At 40.7% G+C, this 20,470-nt stretch overlaps 1 protein-coding gene across 1 annotated transcript in view; it reads left to right on the top strand.

The window, feature by feature from the left end:
- LOC143616988 (cation/H(+) antiporter 14-like) overlaps nt 1-19,638 on the top strand; it is a 56,214-nt gene extending 36,576 nt beyond the window's left edge. Inside the window, exon 5 of the mRNA XM_077089669.1 lies at nt 19,566-19,638. Within this exon, the coding sequence (XP_076945784.1) occupies nt 19,566-19,638 (73 nt within the window). The remainder of the gene's footprint in view (nt 1-19,565) is intronic.
- Nucleotides 19,639-20,470: the final 832 nt, after the last annotated feature.

The raw sequence follows: 20,470 nt of genomic DNA, 5'->3' as shown, positions 1-20,470 counted from the left end.
GCCTACCGACACATCGATTACTGAGTCTAAACTGTTCGGTTGCCATACATTACGTGCGGGTCTAATGGGCACTGTTCTTATTTATTATATATATATATATATATTTTAAAAACACTATAAAATAACCACTACTCGGTAATAATATCATCTCTTGTTTAACGTAGAGAAAACAAATTTCAAGGGACTATTTTTTTTCAAAAATTTCAAAATTTTTTTATTTTTTATTATTATTATTTTTTATTTTTTATGTATTTTTTTTTTCAAAAATTTTCCTACAACTAAGTAAAATAAACCCCATCCCCGTACTTAGAACGAAATCGTCCTCGATGAGTACAAGGAAAAGAAGGAAAATAAAATAAAATAAAAAGATAATATACAAGAATAAAAAAAAAGAACGGGTTACTCCCCTGGTTTGTGTGCAGAATCTTCAACAGCTGAGTAGTATCCAAACGACCGTATAGCATTTCATTCGCGGTCGCAACCTCGGGAGAACCTATTCCAAAACGCCACCATAACTACCATGCGCATAATATAACCTGCAAAATCTCAAAATCGCTCGCATGTAGCGGCGTACAATAACGCAAACAAAAACATAAAGAAATAAACATATTTTTGTGTTTTTGGTTTTTTTATATATATTTTTATTTTATTTATTTTTCAATAATGGAATACCCCTTAAATCGACCCACTCGAATAAAGATTGAGTACGAGCGGTTTCATCTTGGAACATCCTGAAACAGACAAAACAAATAAAACAGATAGCACAAACATATAACAAAAATACAAACTCTATAACTCGGGCAGTCTCCCGAGTGATGCATCCACACGTCTACGTCTCGGAGAACGAGTCAAGGTAGAATACCTCGACCGTCTGATTAGTCATCGGCTCGCCAATGTAGTGCATCAGTCTATCACCGTTCACCATAAACTTCCCGCCTTTATCCTTTATCTCAACAGTGCCATCCGGAAAAACCTCAGTAATCATAAACGGACCTGACCAACGGGATCTCAACTTTTCTGGGAATAGCCTCAACCGGGAATTATACCATAAGACCAAATCCCCACACTTAAACTGCTCAATACCCTTCAACTTACGATCCTGCAGTTCCTTCACGTGCTGCTTATAACGATATGAATGCGCGTAAGTATGGTCCCGCAACTCCTCCAACTCATGCAACTGACGAAAACGATGATCTCCGGTATTTAACTCAGAGTCAAAGGAAGACGACTCAATGTCAGCATCAGGGGGGAGTTCAGTCAAGGCGACCATCTCAACCTCTAGAAGCTCCCTATCTAAAATCTGTGTGTCTGAGGCGGAGCCTCCACAGAGGTCACCGGAAAACTCCCCCACATGAGTCATGATTGTGTCAATGAAGTATAGGGAGTCATCAGCCGATTTGGGATGCCTAGGTGACTGTCGAACTTCAAACGTGACGTTCTCATCCCCAACTCGAAGGATCAGTTTGCCATCGCGAACGTCGATCAACGCATGTGCGGTGGCCAGAAAAGGTCTGCCCAGAATGAGTGGAACATTATCATCCTCATTCATGTCAAGAATAACGAAGTCCACCGAGAAGATTAACTTACCAATGCGAATGAGCATGTTCTCGACCACCCCTCGAGGGTATTTCACAGAACAATCAGCAAGATGGATACTCATCCTGGTAGGCCTTGGTTCGCCTAAACCCAGCTTGCGATACACGGAATAAGGCATGAGATTAATACTGGCACCAAGATCAGCCAGCGCATGAACCACCGTATCATCACTCAAGGTGCAGGGAATAGTGAAGCTCCCTGGATCGGCCATCTTCTCTGGTAACTTCCTCTGTAAGACAGCAGAACAACTAGCACTCAAAGGGATGGAAGCTACCTCAGCTAACTTCTCCTTATTCGAGAGAATATCTTTAAGGAATTTCGCATATTTCGGCATCTGGGTAAGTGCCTCAAGGAATGGAATATTGAGGTGAAGCTGCTTCAAAAGATCAATGAATTTGGAGTTCTGCTCCTCATCTCTATCTCTACGGACTTTCCCGGGGTATGGCAATCTGGGTTTGTAGACTCTCGGTGGCTCGCTCAGTAAGCTGTCTATCGGCCTGTGTTGAACTCCCTGGGCTGCTCCTCTGATGCACCTGGGCCGGCGGAGACTCCATCTGAATCTCCTCATATACCTGCTCCTCTAAAACTACTACAGGCTCCTCGACAACTCCTCCTCTAGACCTCTACTGAATCCCGAGCTCATCTCGTGCCCCTGCACCGATTTTCGTCGTCACAGCCTTCACGAATCCTCTCAGGTTCTGCTCAGTATTACTCGGTAGCGTACCCTGCGGCCTCTCGTTCAATCGACTAGCTATCTCTCCCATCTGCCGCTCGAGATTCTGAATCGACGCTCCTTGATTCCTCATGAACTGCTCGTGCTCCCGAAACTTCTCCTGAGTCTCCTTATGTCGGGAATCCTCTCGCGTCATAAGCTGTGACAACATCTGCGTCTGCTGCGCCATCATCTCCTCCAAAGTGGGCTTCTTCTCCCCACTGCTTGCTCCCTCACCGGCATCCTGGAAAAGGCTCTGACGTTGCTGAAAACCGTACTGATTACCGCCCCTCCAGTTGGAATTCTGGTTGCCTCTCCATCCCGAATTATAAGAATTGAAAGAATTTGAGTTTCGGTTTGGATTTCCTATAAAGTCAACAGCCTCCTCCTGCGAACTAACTGGGCACTGAATGGTATCATGGCCTCCTCTGCATATCTCGCATAACCTGCTCTTCGTCTGCAAGTCCTTCACAATCTGCGCTAAAGCCTCTACCCGTGCCGTGAGTGCGGTGGTCGTGTCCACTGAATGCATGCCGCATGATATGGAGTCGACGGTCTTACCACCCTTGGCGGGTGGTCACTGGTATCCACTCATAGCTAACCCGTTAAACAAAGCAATGCACTCATCCAGGTCCTTCGTCGTCAGCAGATTTCCTTCCGCAGCTGTGTCGAGCATGTTCTGCGTCACCTACGTCACTCCATTATAAAACTTCTCGACAACCGCCCAATCTTGCAAGCAGTGGTTCGGGCACAATGCTAAAAGATTTTTGAAACTCTCGGTATCCTCCTTCTGAAAAGAATGTATCTGGTTACGCAAACGAGCGGCCTTAGCTGGAGGATTGTATATCTCAAGAAAAAGGGTCTGCATGGCAGCCCAAGTAGCTATGGAGCCCTGTGGGAGGGATTCGAGCAACAGACTTGCTTTATCGATGAGCGAGAACGGAAAAATGCAGAGCTTCACGGCGTCTTCGGATACGCCGGCAAGATGGAAGGTGTCACAGATACGCGCGATGCGAGTGAGATGATGATGCGGGTTTTCATGAAGTAACCCGTGGAACTGAGCAGAATGAGAAATGGTGTTTAGAATATTCGAAGGAATCTGCTAGTTCGCGTTAACTCCAATGGCGGGTGGTGCGATGCTGGATCTCGCACCAGCATTGGCCGGTCGGGCCCAGTCTGCAACTGTCCTCCTCGGTGGTGGATTGTCGCCCATGATCCTATCCCTATCGTCGGAGTCAACGGACTAAGAAGTGGAAGATGGTGAAACGGCGCGACGTCTCTCACGAAACTCTCTCTGGCTCGGGAAATGCTTCCGTGTCCGGTGGTCCACGAGATCGAGTCTGTCGCATACAACTATACAAATCAATAAAATTAGCCACATTATCCTAACAAATAAATAAAACAAAAAATATTTACAAGTAGCACACAAGGTAAGTCCTAACTCGGATTGCTCTCAAAACGCCTAAAACCGTGTCCCCGGCAACGGCGCCAAAAAACTTGATGTGCGTCGGATATGTCTAAAAGAATGACCCTCACAACTAAGCTTTAATTATAAAACAAAAATCCTAAAACCACACACAACCGGCAAGTGTACCGATCGCAAGTAGTATAGACCTAGGAAGTCCGAGTATCGAACACGTGGACACGTAAGAACGCTAGCGATCACTAACCCTAGACAAGACCTACCTTAGAATAATATTTAATTGATTTTTGATTTTTAATTACTTAACTGAACTAACCAAACTGACTGACAAAACTTACCAAAAATAGAAAACTTAACGGGGAACTAACTGTGTTAACTTAGGATGGAGAAAACGTCTACCTAGGTCTGAATCAAACTGTAGGCCTAACAAGCTAATGGATTGAATGACTTCAAGACACCGGTCCTTAAAGATGACACGACTAAGGATCGCTCGAGCTCACTGGATCACCTCTCGATCTCACTCAATAAACCCTAACTACTCAAAATCGGATAAAACGACCACACCAGAAAAAAATTGCTAACGTGTTCTAATGATGAATTGCCTCTCGGTCTCACCAACACTCGACCTTAATGGCAATGAATACTTCTGTCACACCCCGACTAGCACAATGCGGAAGCGTAAAACGGGAATGTAACAGACACCTCTGATATCAATACATTGTTTATAAAGAAACATTACAAACTAATTTACAATATATTACATTTCTTTGTTATATCATTGTTTAACAGTCTAAGGGATACAAACAAAACTAGTTCGTTAACTAAACGTTCTTACTACTATCGCCCTTGCTTCTATTCACGTAGCATCAACCACACACTTCAGTCAAGTAACAGGTCACCAAATTATTCTAATTTAGGTACACCTGAAAAGCAGTTTAAAACGGGTTAACTACTAGAGTTGGTGAGTTTCACGAGTTTCAAGAAATCAGTAATGAGTATTCACAAGTCAACACTTGTAATCATGAAACAAGTATGTATGTATGTAAATGATGTATGTGATGTAATTATGCTAAGCTACAGTGAAGCCTGGACTGTTCGTGCTGCGTGCCTCCATTTCCCACGCTCAATCAACCACTGTGGCCCCTTTCCACCCACAACATGCCCCGGTAGCTATGTCTAACACTACATAGCCTGTTTGTATAAATATGGTCATGTGCAAACGGCGCTATGTGACACGGCAACCAGGCCGATTCCGTTAGTCAAACCAATAGTACTATTCACAAGCCACCGGCTCGAAGTTAATCACTGTGATCGTGGGGACTTTCGTGTGTTAGCACTTAGATAATTCACATCATCATATGTTTCAGATATGTATATAGATATAAGCAAACATGCTTTTCACCCAAAAGTTCGTAAAACAGTTTAAAAGTGGGGTCATGAAACTCACGGTTTTGTAGATATTCCGTACTGTATCAACTCGTGGTTTGTTCAGTCCGCTATCAGTAGTTCCTATAATTAATATTATAATAATATTAATATTTTAATATTATTATAATCTCAATACTAAACTGGGCTGTATAACTAATCTGGGTGTAGCTGGAACGCCCAGAAAGTGGCAATAGGCTTAGGTTGTGATGTTGTTCAATGTCTAATACTTAAAACTGAACTTGGCTCAGATTCCCGTTTTTCCCAGCTGGGCCAAGTTGTTCATTTACGCGTACAGAAAACAGTTATGGGAAAATAAGCTTGGGTAAATGTATTGGTTAATAAAATGATTAAGTTATAAAGAAAGATCACATACTGGGGTCCTGGATTAGCCACGGGGCCCGTTTCCGCTTATTCAGTTTGATTTGAGAAGAAACGCGCACAGTCCACCCGGATTGTCCAGGTTTCTCATAGAAAAGTTCATTTTCACTTAACTAGTCCAAAAATATGATTTTTGATCACTCTTGGTGTTTTAATATTCCCGCAGATTTACTAGTCGCGAACTTGCCGGTTTTTATAAAAATTGAATTTGTTTAATATTCAGATTAGCATAATTAATTAATCGTTAATCATTAAATTATGAAAATTTAACCACTTATCAATTAAAATATGTAGATTTTTATAAAAATATTTCTAGAATTTATTTACTGATTTATTAATTTATAAAAATTCATTTTATCAGCTATATTTCGTCTGAAAATCGTCCGTTTACCCCAAACAATTTCCAAAAATTCACCAAAAAATCCTGAATACTCTAATCATGTCCCAAAACAACCTTCATCAATTCCAGAATGTAAAAAGCTCGTGCGATATTCTTACGAACGCAAATAAACAAAACACCTTTAAACTTCTTCAAATGATTCCAAAATTCATAAGTGACCAAAATACATCAAATATGAGTTCCCAGAAAAATTTTATAATTTTTGAAGTATTTTAGCTATTTTTCCCAAATAAACGTCCCAATTCGGTAATAAATTCGCCAAATATTCTCGGATGGTCGAAAAATTACCAAATTTGAACAGGGACTCATTTATATGGTCCCTGATGTCCATGAAAAATTTCAAGTCCTAAAAATATGCACATCACAACCTTAACCTAAATAGCCCGTAAGCGAGTGTTTCGGCATTACCTCAGCGGGTTTGGCTCGTTTCCGACCTTTTAATCAAGTTTTCAGGTTCTTGTGCTTCTAAGAATGCTAGGTACAAGTCCTATATCACAAACCAAGCAATATTTCATCAACATAAAAGCCCTTAAGTTAGGGTTTCGGCTAGTGCACAAAAACGAACTTTTGAACCGTAAAAACGTCGTTTCAACCCATTAATCCGTGTTTATGGCCAAAAAAATTATCAAAACAGGTTCCTTACCATGTGTATGATCAAAACATGTTTATGGACCATTTTTAGGATTTTTACACGGTTAGGAATGATTTTTAGTAACCAAGACATGTTTTTATGGTATTAAACAAGTTCAAACAAGTAAAAAAACTACTTATTTAAGCTCTTACCTTAGGGTTTTGGAAGTTTTCTGGCTGGAGTAAAGTTTATGTCCAGAATTTTCAAGAGTTGGTGTTGGAAATGGCTTGAATCTAGTTTAAATGTGAAAGAAAAATAAGGGGGGGGGGTGCTGATTGCGATCGGACCATCATGGGCCCATTTTGGCCCAAGTTTCTGATTTCTCAAGCCCAAACATGAAAAGCCCGGTCCAAATTTAGTTCGGGTTCGGTTTTTGGCGCGAAAAACTTATCGGGTGTGTTAAACAACGCGAAAACAAGTGTTTTTCGGCTAGTTTTGTGTAAAATTATAAAAACATACTATACGTTTGTAAAAATCAAAAATATTTTCACGGATCGCTTAAAACGTTCCAAATAAGTGTTTGGTAATTCTTTTTCGGCTTAACGGATGATACAATGCTTGGTTTGTAACTATCTTTCGCGTTTAAATCTATAGCGGGTGGTTAAACGAGCATGTTTTCGTTTAACTTGTTTGCTATCAAACTAAGGCCATATTTCTAATATTTTAGCTTGTATAGATCGTATATCACTTATAAATGCCCCCCCCGTACCCGTTCGGTTAATCGTTCGTTTGTTACTCAAAAGGCGTTTATTTACTTAAATGGTAAATACGAGCTGAGGTGTACCTCGTTTTGGCTCAAATGTCACAACTACACAACCAAGGATAGAGGAACAATTCAACTTAAACTAAAATAGATCAACTATCGCTCAAAACACCTAAACCTGACAAGAAACAAACTCGTTCTTGCGCAATTCTTATTCTAGCATGCAAAGGCAATGAGACAACCCTAACTTCCTATCACCTCTCGGTCTCAAAGAAGGTGTCTAACCGCTGTACTTAATCCAATATATCATGCAACAAAGCCCTACGGTGGTACCTACTGCAAACAAACCCTAAACACAAAGTCTAAAATCAAATAATGCACCGATCAATCAATACAAAACTAATCAACCGACACACGGGGTTTATGCAATGAATCACCAAAATTTCCAGCCCTTAAAAAAAACCTATTTCATGTCTAAATCAAACTTTACAATAACAATTAACTTCTATCAATCAAACAATCAAATAAGCTCATCAAACATTAACAATTATCATCATTCCTAGGTAGAACTAACAAGTTTAGCCTCTAATTGTAAGGCCTCGAACCCGGGAACCCCATAGTTGGTAATCATTCGAAACATTCGTAAAAAAATAATTAAACTTAAAAACAATTCTTTTCATTAAAATAAGCATCACAGAGTATAATTCGGCGGAAAACGTAAATAATATAATAAGTTCCCAAAACCCGGGAATTTTTCCCAAAACTAACTAAATTATCTTTAATAAAAATTTTTAAAAGGAAATGTTTAATAATAAAGTCTTCAAATCCCGTAGCCCTTCACCGTCCAAGTAGCTTCGTGCACGTCCAAGCGATAAGGCATCCTCTTCTTAACTTGAAACTCACACTAACATGCACACAAAGTCAGCTTAAGCTGAGTGAGTTCAAGTTTTAAATAAGTAACAAAAGTATTAATAATCATTTCAACGGTTTTAAAACTGTAAACGGAATTACATCAGTTAGGTCATCACATTTAATAAATAATCATCCTTACGTATGAACACCTCTATACGTACATTCCTATATATATAAATATATATATATAACATTCAATAATAACATTCAGGGTCAAGCAAACGTACAACCCAAACACGTAACATTCAACGCATGCAAACACAAAGTAGGCATACGCAACATTCAGTAGTCGAGACGACTACAACATTCGCCAAATATTGGCCATTCTATAATATATATATATATACATACACACATTCTTTAACATTCCAAGGCCTACCAATACTAGCAAGCCTATGTAAAATCGTTTAAAACATTTCATAAGCAAAATCGCTTAGGTGTGCATGCTAGCCCAAAACTTAAAAAGAGTTAAACGGGGCATCAAGAACTCACCTGACACAAGACGCGGATTCACCACGAGCTAGAGAATCCCTAAGAAATCTGAAAACTCAAACACCTGTCGGTTTACATTCAATCAGTACTAATGACATCAAGATGACTCGTTTATCCTACGAGACGTTCTAACATGGTTCGAGTTACCTAAACCCTCGACCTCATCATACTTAATCACAATAGCCCCCGAGGTCTCACATTCACCAAAACGACCCTAAGGTACTCCCGGGAATAAAGAATTCCCAATTTGCCCTCGGGAGCACTAGGTGACACTAACACGCGCGTTTAGGAGTCGTTTAGGCCGTTAACATCCAACTCAGCCCCGTGTGGACCCATTATGATAAAATCACAGCCAACAAGTCCACACGACGCCACACGAGTCAAATGGGTCGGTAACCCGCAAGTACAACGCACCAACTATTCAATAAACACAATTGCGCGTTGTACCGACCCGTTGGAGTAACCGACAACCAATTCAGCCCCATAACTTATAAAAATGAATTTTGAACAGCCTGTACATCAAACCAAGTGTCCCCGAGCTGAATTGGTCATTAATCACTTAAACCCTCGCGTTAAACGCGCCAAACTACAATTCTAGACAACCAAACATAACAATCAAACTACAACTAGTTGATCAACTAAACGAACACCTATGAACATGATCTTTAAGTATGATATACGGGACATACCTAGGAAGATTGTGGTGCAAAAACTCACTTCAAACAGCCCCGACAAGAACACAATTGAACATCCACCGGTTAAGCCTAAAATGAACTTATTGATCAAAATGGTTTTATTTTTATAAAATTTATTACCGAACCAAATTAAACGATTCCAATTGGGTTTGGTTCCTAACTCAAAATACTAACTTCCAGAAGTGGAACCAACCAATTTGGACCTGTCGAAAAAAAGGTTATGACGTCAGGAAGACAGACCAGAATCCGTCATCCCGCATCAGCTTTGACACTCGATTTTATAAATTCATAAAAACCATTCAAATTTCGTCCAAAAATTACGTATTATACCTTTCTGGAAACTAGACTCAAAGTAGAACATCATGGAATCAAGAATAGATCAAAAAAATGGATTATCATCGCGTTACAGACCCTACAATAAACATATACGAATCTGTCAGCAAACTGTCATCATCAAAACTCAACCTTAACGACCAATAAGCGCGTTAATATGATCAATTAAGGTGTAAAAGACATGGGGAATCATAAAACCGACCTTGATTTGAAGTTTTTACGGATCAAACTTGGCTAGACAGAAGATTTTCGAGCAGGGGGGGGTCTCTCTTCCGATCGGCCGCTAGAAATGGTTTTAGGGTTAGGTTAATTGTTTTATGATATAATAAAAATAGTTACATCCAAGTCCCTCCAAATTGAAGTGTAAGGCAAAATCGAAGGAAAGTTAAATGGTTTAACGTACCGAGATGACGCAAAGGCTTCCGAGAAACGCCGGATAAATCCCGAGAATTATACATACTCTAGAAGCTTTAATTCTTGAAACCGGAATTAACGGGCGTTACACTAATCATATTTGGACAGCCATGAACACTTAATAAAATCATCATTAAACTCATCTCAAACATCTTAACAATCATCCAACAATCAATATCAATCTTAAACAAGTCAATCACTAACACAATTGCAAAACTATGTAATCAATTGAACAAGTAAAATAATATGATGAACAATGTAAAAGATGGAAGGATATGGAGTGATTCCGGGCTGCTCCTTGGCTGTAAAATTGATGGTAAACGATCATGAGACTTGTCCTTGCCTTCTTCTTCCTTCCCTAGCCGCCAAGACACCAAGATCTAGCTTGCAAAAACCTTTTTTCTCTTGTTCCTTTCCTGTCCAGCTGCCGATCACAGCTTCTCCTCTCCTTAGGGTTTTTTTTTTCTTTTTTTATAATATGAGGCTTGGGCTTTTTCATGTTGTAGACGGGCCGGGCTTTGAGTTTTACTTGAAAACGTATGCGTAAAAGGCCTTTAAACTGCTCAAGAAGCTCGGTTTTTCTTCCTTGTAACCCATAGCCTACAATATGATTAAAACTATGTAAAATCTATATAAAACAAATTAAAATACATATAATATAATATAATACTTAGATAAAAGGCGCGGGAAATACGTGTGTTTTACAACACATCATTTGATCATATCCAGTTCCATATCATCTGAGGAGTCATTTAAAAACTTTGCATCAATTAAGTCTTGAAGATCCTGTGTATGCATAAACTTGAGATCTTCATCATGTTTTATCACAGCAATGGGTATTCCAGACTCGTTTCTCAGCGTGATTGAATCATTATGCTGATTGTATGTTATGTACGTGATTCTTCCAAATTGTTGCACCCTTGAGTTTGGTTACTGCATCACTTCTCTCATAGCCAAGCACTCCTTCAAGGTCTTCCTTTTATAGTGTGAGCTGCTTGCTTGAGTCCTTTGTTTCTTGGTATCAAAGAGGGAGAGTTCTGAGATGTGCACTTCACTGATCCTCCTTTTTCTCTTCTCCCTCTCAGTCTGGCTTTTGAGCTCTCTATTCTTTTGTAGCAAGAATGGGAACCCCCTTTCTGCCTGTTCTTTGATAAATTTTGAAAGATCATTTCTTTGTTGACTAGATGGCTGATTTCTGAATTGATTGTCATGCAGTGTCAATTCAGCCATCTTGGTCAATTGTTCTTTTGTAAACTGTCTCAAGTCATCTCTGAAGATGATTAGATGTTCTTCTTTATCTTCAGTAATAACCCTCAAGGTCTTTGAGCGTTTATCAAAGAAGAGATGTGTGGGCAGATTCAAATTTCTTTGTTGCACAGGCCTCACACTCTCAGACCTTGGGGTTCTGCTCGAGCTCCCTTGCTGAGTTGTCTTTGTTTTATCTAGCCCTTCTTCTACATACCATCTTCTAATTGTTTAGTCTGTTTGCACCAACAACCTTGACATTTTTACTCCCTTATTGTGGAGAGCACTCATCATTTCAGCTCGTACTTCTTCTTCAGCTCTCATCCTATCTTCCTGCAATTTTCTTTGTGTTTAAATATACAGTTTCTGCTCTCTAATATATATTTCCATTAATTGTTCAAGAGGCATGTTTTGAAACTGTTCTTCAATTATCCCTTTCTCCATCACAATCTTCTATTATCCCTTTCTCTGTGTTTCAATATACAGTTTCTGCTCTCTATCTCTCCCATCTGCCGCTCGAGACTCTGAATCGACGCTCCCTGATTCCTCATGAACTGCTCGTGATCGCGAAACTTCTCCTGGGTCTCGTTATGTCGGGAATCCTCTCGCGTCATAAGCTGTGACAACATCTGCGTCTGCTGCGCCATCATGTCCTCCAAAGTGTTCTTCTTCTCCCCACTGCTCGCTCCCTCACCGGCATCCTGGAGTAGACTCTGACGCTGCTGAAAACCGGACTGATTATCGCCCTCCAGTTGGAATTCTGGTTGCCTCTCCGTCCCGAATTATAAGAATTGAAAGAATTTGGGTTTCGGTTTGGATTTCCTAAGAAGTCTACGGCCTCCTCCTGCGAACTGACTGCGCACTAAACGGTATCATGACCTCCTCTGCATAACTCACACAGCTTGCTCTTCATCTGCAAGACCTTCACAATCTGCGCTAACGCCTCTACCTGTGCCGTGAGTGCGGTGGTCATGTCCACCGAATGCATACCGCGTGACATGAAGTCGACGGTCTTACCACCCTTGGCGGGTGGTCGCTGGTATCCACTTATAGTAACCCGTTAAACAAAGGGATGCACTCATCCGGGTCCTTCGTCGTCAGCAAATTTCCTCCCGCCGCCGTGTCAAGCATGTTCTACGTCACATATGTCACTCCATTATAAAACTTCTCTACAACCGCCCAATCTTGCAAGCCGTGGTTCGGGCACAACGCTAAAAGATTTTTAAAACGCTCCCATGCGTCGTAGATACTCTCGGTGTCCTCCATCTGAAAAGAATGAATCTGATTACGTAGACGAGCGGCCTTAGCCGGGGGATCGTATTTCTCAAGAAATTGGGTCTGCATGGCAACCCAAGTAGCTATGGAGCCTTGTGGGAGGGACTCGATCCACAGGCTCGCTTTATCGATGAGCGAGAATGGAAAAACGCGAAGTTTCACGACGTCTTCGGATACGTCGGCAAGATATAAGGTGTCGCAGATACGCGCAATGCGTGTGAGATGATGATGCGGGTTTTCGTGAAGTAACCCGTGGAACTGAGCAGAATGAGAAATGGTATTCAGAATGTTCGACGGAATCTGCCAGTTCGCGTTAACTCCAATGGCGGGTGGTGCGATGCTGGATCTCGCGCCATCATTGGCCGGTCGGGCCCGGTCTGTAACTATCCTCCTCGGTGGTGGATTGTCGCCCATGATCCTATCCCTATTATCGGAGTCAACAGATGAAGAAGTGGACGATGGTGAAACGGCGTGACGTTTCTCATGATACTCTCTCTCTGGCTCGGGAAATGCTTCAGTGTCGGGTGGTCCTCGAGATCTAGTCTGACGCATAAAACTATAATGAGAAATAAAATTAGCTAAACTATTCTAACAAATAAACAAAACAAAAAATAATTACAAGTAGCACAAAAGGTAAGTCCTAACTCAGATTGCTCTCAAAACGCCTAAAACCGTGTCCCCTACAATGGCGCCAAAAACTTGATGTGCGTCGGATAACCCTGTAACAATGACCCCCACAACTAAGCTTTAAATATGAAACGAAAATCCAAAAACCACACACAACCGCCAAGTGTACCGATCGCAAGTAGTATAGACCTAGGAAGTCCGAGTACCGAACACGTGGACACGTAAGGACGCTAACGATCACTAACCCTAGACAAGACCTACCTAAGAATAATATTTAATTGATTTTTGATTTTTAATTACTTAACTGGACTAACTAGACTGACTAACAAAAGTTACCTAAAATAGAAAACTTAACGACAAACTAACTGTGTTAACTTCGTATGGAGAAAAACGTCTACCTAGGTCTAAATCAAACTGTAGGTCTAACAAGCTAATGGATTTGATGATATCTAGACACGGGTCCCTTAAGATGACACGACTAAGGATCGCTCAGGCTCACTAGATCACCTCTCGGTCTCACTCAATAAGCCCTAACTACTCTTAATCGGCTAAAACGACCAAACCGGGAAAGAATTGCTAACGTGTTCTAATGTTGACTCACCTCTCGGTCTCACCAACACTAGACCCTAATCGCAATGAATACTACACAACCAAGGATAGAGGAACAATTCAACTTAAACCAAAATAGATCAACTAGTCGCTCAAACACCTAAACCTGACAAGAAAAGAACTCGCTCTCGCGCAATTCTTATTCTAGCATGCAAAGGCAATGAGACAACCCTAACTTCTTATCACCTCTCGGTTTCTAAGAAGGTGTCTAACCGCTATACTTTAACCTCAAATTCATGTAACAAAACCCTACGGTTGTACCTACCGCAAACAAACCCTAAACACAAAGTCTAGAATCAAACAATGCACCGATCAATCAATACAAAACTAATCAACCAATGCAAGAGGTTTAAGCAATGAATTACCCAAAATTTCCAGCCCTTAAACACAACCTATTTCATGTCTAAATCAAACTTTACATTAACAAATCAAGTCTATCAATCAAACAATCCAACAAGCTCATCAAACACTAACAATAATCATCATTCCTAGGTAGAACTAACAAGTTTAGCCTCTAATCATATTTGGAAAGCCATGAACACTTAATAAAAACATCAATAAACTTATCCCAATCATCTTAACAATAATTCAACAATCAATAGAAATCATAAACAAGTCAATCTCTAACACAATTGCAAAACTATGTATCAATTGATCAAGTAAAATAATATGATGAACAATGTTTAAGGAGAAAGGATATGAAGTTGATTCCGATCTGTTCTCGGCCGCAATAATCGATGGTAAATGATCCCGAGACTTGTCCTTGCCTTCTTCTTCCTTCCCTAGATGTCACAAGCTCCAACCTTGGCTGCACAAAACTTTTCTCCTCTCCTCTTGGCTGCTGATTTTCGATCTTAACAGGATAGGGGGTCTTAGGGTTTTTTTTTATTTATTGTATATTATAATGTAAGAATTGGGCTTCAAAAAAACTTCGCGTGTTTAGGCATCTGAGTCAGTGCCTCAAGTAATGGAATATTAAGGTGAAGCTGCTTCAAAAGATCAAGAAATTTAGAATTCTGCTCCTCATCTCTATCTCTGCGGAGTCTCCCGGGGTATGGTACTCTAGGTTTGTAGACTCTCGGTGATTCGCTCGGTAACTGCTGTCTCTCGGCCTGTGTTGAACTCCCTGGGCTGCTCCTCTGATGCACCTGGTCCGGCAGAGACTCCATCTGAATCTCCTCATCCACCTGCTCCTCTACAACTACTGCAGGCTCCTCGACGACTCTCCCTCTAGACATCTCTTGAATCACGGGCTCATCTCGTGTCCCTGCACCGCTCCTCGTTGTCACATCTTTTGCGAATCCCTTCGGGTTCTGCTCGGTGTTACTCGGTAGCGTACCCTGCGGCCTCTCGTTCAACCGACTGGCTATCTCTCCCATCTGCCGCTCGAGACTCTGAATCGACGCTCCCTGATTCCTCATGAACTGCTCGTGCTTGCGAAACTTCTCCTGGGTCTCGTTATGTTGGGAATCCTCTCGCGTCATAAGCTGTGACAACATCTGCGTCTGCTGCGCCATCATGTCCTCCAAAGTGGACTTCTTCTCCCCACTGCTTACTCCCTTACCGATATCCTGGAATAGACTCTGACGCTGCTGAAAACCGGACTGATTACCGCCCCTCCAGTTGGAATTCTGGTTGCCTCTCCGTCCCGAATTATAAGAATTGAAAAAATTTGGGTTTCGGTTTGGATTTCCTATGAAGTCTACGGCCTCCCCCTGCGAACTGACGGCGCACTAAACGGTATCATGGCCTCCTCTGCATATCTCGCACAGCTTGCTCTTCGTCTGCAAGTCCTTCACAATCTTCGCTAAAGCCTCAACCTGTGCCGTGAGTGCGGTGGTCGTGTCCACCGAATGCATGTCGCGTAAAATGAAGTCGACGTTCTTACCACCCTTGGCGGGTAGTCGTTGGTATCCACTCATAGCTACCCCGTTAAACAAAGGGATGCACTCATCCGGGTACTTCGTCATCAGCAAATTTCCTCCCGCCGCCGTGTCAAGCATGTTCTACGTCACATATGTCACTCCATTATAAAACTTCTCTACAACCGCCCAATCTTGCAAGCCGTGGTTCGGGCACAACGCTAAAAGATTTTTAAAACGCTCCCATGCGTCGTAGAAACTCTCGGTGTCCTCCATCTGAAAAGAATGAATCTGATTACGTAGATGAGCAGCCTTAGCCGGGGGATCGTATTTCTCAAGAAATTGGGTCTGCATGGCAACCCAAGTAGCTATGGAGCCCTGTGGGAGGGACTCGATCCACAGGCTCGCTTTATCGATGAGCGAGAACGGAAAAACGCGGAGTTTCATGGCGTCTTCGGATACGCCGGCAAGATGGAAGGTGTCGCAGATACACGCAATGCGTGTGAGATGATGATGCTGGTTTTCGTGAAGTAATCCGTGGAACTGAGCAGAATGAGAAATGGTATTCAGAATGTTCGACGAAATCTGCCAGTTCGCGTTAACTCCAATGGCGGGTGGTGCGATGCTGGGTCTCACGCCATCATTGGCCGGTCGGGCCCGGTCTGTAACTGCCCTCCTCGGTGGTGGATTGTCGCCATGATCCTATCCCTATCGTCGGAGTCAACGGATGAAGAAGTGGACGATGGTGTAACGGCGCGACGTTTCTCACGAAACTCTCTCTGGCTCGGGAAATGCTTCAGTGTCGGGTGGTCCTCGAGATCGAGTTTGACGCATAAAACTATAATTAGAAATAAAATTATCTAAACTATTCTAACAAATAAACAAAACAAAAAATAATTACAAGTAGCACAAAAGGTAAGTCCTAACTCGGATTGCTTTCAAAACGCCTAAAACCGTGTCCCCGGCAATGGCGCCAAAAACTTGATGTGCGTCGGATAACCCTATAACAATGACCCTCACAACTAAGCTTTAAATATAAAACAAAAATCCTAAAACCACACACAACCGGCAAGTGTACCGATCGCAAGTAGCATAGACCTAGGAAGTCCGAGTATCAAACACGTTGACACGTAAGGACGCTAACGATCACTAAGCCTAGACAAGACCTACCTAAGAATAATATTTAATTGATTTTTGATTTTTAATTACTTAACTGGACTAACGAGATTGACTGACAAAGTCAATCTCTAACACAATTGCAAAACTATGTATCAATTGATCAAGTAAAATAATATGATGAACAATGTTTAAGGAGGAAGGATATGAAGTTGATTCCGGGCTTTTCTTGGCTGCAATAATCGATGGTAAATGATCCCGAGACTTGTCCTTGCCTTCTTCTTCCTTCCCTAGATGTCACAAGCTCCAACCTTGGCTGCACAAAACTTTTCTCCTCTCCTCTTGGCTGCTGATTTCCGATCGGAATAGGGTAGGGGGTCTTGGGTTTTTTTTTTTATTTTTTGTATATTATAATGTAAGAATTGGGTTTTTCCAACATGTAATCGGGCCGGGCTTTGAGTTGTTTCTTGAAATCTCATGCGTATAAGGCTCGTAAGCTCCTCGAAAAGCTCGGTTTCTTCCCTCTTTCACTCATAACCTACAAGATAAAGATTAATATGTAAAACCTATATAAAACAAGTTTAAACACATAAAATATAATATAATACGTAGATAAAAGGCGCGGAAAATAAGTGTGTTTTACAACACATCAAAGTCCTTCAACATGAAGAGCATTCTCAAATGATACCTTGTCATTTGTGAGTGTTCCTCTTCCAACTATTTTCCCTCCATTCTCATCACTCCCAAAGGCAACTGGCCCTTCATATTTTCTTTCATAATTGAGCAGTGCAGTCTTGTCACAAGTCATGTGCCTGAAACATCCACTGTCCATGTACCATAAATCATTGCTGTTCAAGGACTGTTCCTGCACATACACATAAAACATAATTAGTTGGAATCTGCTTTACAAACTGCATCAGTTTGTAAGTCAATATTAGTTGATGATTCATCAGCAGTTGGAACTGAAACTGGAGGTGGGTCTTCATACACAATCTCATATTCTTATTCTGTGTCAGAATCTGACCCATTCTGCACATCTTGTGATTTGATTACTTCTTCTATTTGCTCAATAACACAGTTCTTCTTCTCAATCACCTCCTTCTTTGTCTTCCATTGGAACCCTTTTGGTTCAAATCCCTGTTTTAACAGAAACTTTTCATCACCGTTAAGAACTCCTGGTCTAATCTTTGATTTTCCCTTATCAGATGACCTATTGTTCTTCTTAGCTTTATGTGACTCTTTCACATTTTCATTGATTTTCAGAATCGTTTTGAGTTTCTTTTCAAGGATCTGCTTTTGTTCCTCACTGTCAGATGGTTTTCTACTTCCATTCAAGTATTTCTCATACATTTCTTTGTAACTTTTCATATCGAATCCACTCACCACATCAGGAATTTCAAAGCTGTCCTCAAGAATCCAGCAAGAATCAGTGTGATGTCCATAGGCATCACATTTCTTGCACCATACCTTGGCAAAACTTCCCATATCTTTAAGTAGTTGTTGGTCTTTGATTTTGTCACTAGGTTTGGGAAAGTCAAATCCCAAAGAGGTCTTTAGACACAGAGTGTTGGAGTAATCGATCTTGATTGGCTTACTGATGTCAATTTTTTGTGGATACTTTTCCTTGACAAACACAATTTTCTTTAGCTTGGAGGGAGTTCTTGATGAGCTTCCTTCTTCTTGTCTTGAATTTCTTCTCATTGGCATATAATCAACATCCCCAATATCAAATAACTCATGGTTAGAGAAAACTGGATAAATTGGTGGATGGACTGATCATAGGAAGATTTCACTGTTTTTTTGTTCTTTTCTTGATAACAGGCTGTGGTCTTGCACATATGTCAAACATTACATGTTCCCTTCTCATCTTCTCATAGTGTTTTTTTAACTTTGGAGTCATCTTTGGTAGAAGATGAATCTGATTACTTTTCTTTTTGCTTGATCTTTTCTTCTTTTTGCATTTAGATGACTTAGAGCTCCCACAGCTGCAATTACTACTCAACAAACTCAGCCTTATCATCAAAGACATTCTTAAATTGTTTGAGATACTCACTTCTATTCTCCTTGTGTACCTTCAGTGGGTAGCTATCACAAAAAGGTGGTAGCACCTTTTTATACTTCTCTTCTTCAGTCATTTTATCAATATGACCCACAATATTCCCTATGGAAACAAGGTTCTTCAAGAATTCCATTTGTATCAGCAATTCAGCATTCTTCATCTTCTCATCCGCATACATCCTTTTAACCCTTCAATTTCAATTGTTATTCTTGATTGGGTTTGGTATGCCATCATACAATCTTCTTCAAGTCCCTTTATTTGACTTTCATAGGTTGCTTCACTTGCCTCATAGACATTCAAGAATACTTCCTTTCTTCCACACTCAGTTTTCCACTTTCCAATCTCCTAATTTAATTCATCAATTGTAATATGAAGATAAGAAATTGAGATATCAGATTGTACTTGAGAGTTTGTGGATTCAGGCTTGTCATGCACTATGGCCATGAATGCAACATTTGCCTTTTCCATCTCAGCAGCATGGTTGCTCCAATCAAATTTTCCATCCTGTGGCACCCTTGTAACAACTACATTTCCTTGATCTCTCTACTGGTTTATAGTGTTTTGATTTGGTCTATTTTTATTTGAGTGAACCTGCATTTGATTGTTTCTTTGTGGTTGAAATGTTTGTTGCTGGGTTCTGTTTTGATTTTGATAGGGATTTTGGTTGGAAATCTGATTTCTCTGCTGGAAATTCTGGTTCTGGTTATGATAGAATTGATTCTGGTTAACTTGATTGCCAACTTGCTTGGGCATGTTACACTCTCTAGCAAAATGATCTGGTTGTTGACAGTTATAACAGATGGCCTTTAATTTTCAAAACCAATTCTTTCATTTGGTCCATTGAAACTTGTTCTGCCAGTTCTGTTATACAACCTTTTGCTTCTTACTGCCAACATAGCTGTCTGCCATTTTATATCCATGTCTTCTAAATCATCAGCATCTATTTGTTCCAGATCTTCTTGCACAATGCTTGTGTTTATCAGATTCTTGGCTACAAAAGCGTGATATGAATTAGTAAACATTGAAAATAATGCTTGATAATCTATTCCTTAAGCATTGTTGTTCTGCAAGAACGTTGACTGCCCATTTGCTGCAGAGGGAATATCATCTTCAATCAGCTGAACATTGAATTTGGATTGGCCACTGCAGCTTGAACTTGTGTCTGATAGTTCCTCACTGATAGGCTGTTGATTATTGATTGAGAGGTTGCCCATTGTTGCTACAAGAGCATTATTTACTTGAAATCTTGGCTTGTCCTCCCTAATCATATGGTTCTCTATCATCTCATGTTCTGCAGCCTTGAGAAAGGCAATCACATCATCTAACTTGAAGTTTGGAAAACTAGCCTTTTCTTTGATAAACTTGCTAGCAGTGTACCATTCCCCGGACAGTGATGATAAAAGCTTTTTGTTTAGCTCAAAGTCAGAGATTTGTAAATTAGTTGTTCTTATATCATTCACAATTGTCATAAACCTCTGTAACACTGATTTCAGTCTTTCCCCGTCCTTAAACTTGAACCTGTCTAGTTGCTGCTTTAGTCTGTCTTTATTTATGTCTCTA

Source organism: Bidens hawaiensis, unplaced genomic scaffold (assembly GCF_021521415.1).
Source record: "Bidens hawaiensis isolate Kalapana, Puna unplaced genomic scaffold, B.hawaiensis_p1.1 tig00050810_1, whole genome shotgun sequence".
NCBI lineage: Eukaryota > Viridiplantae > Streptophyta > Magnoliopsida > Asterales > Asteraceae > Bidens > Bidens hawaiensis.
The sequence above is the reverse complement of the archived record's forward strand: the minus strand, read 5'-3'. Positions and strand labels throughout refer to the sequence as shown.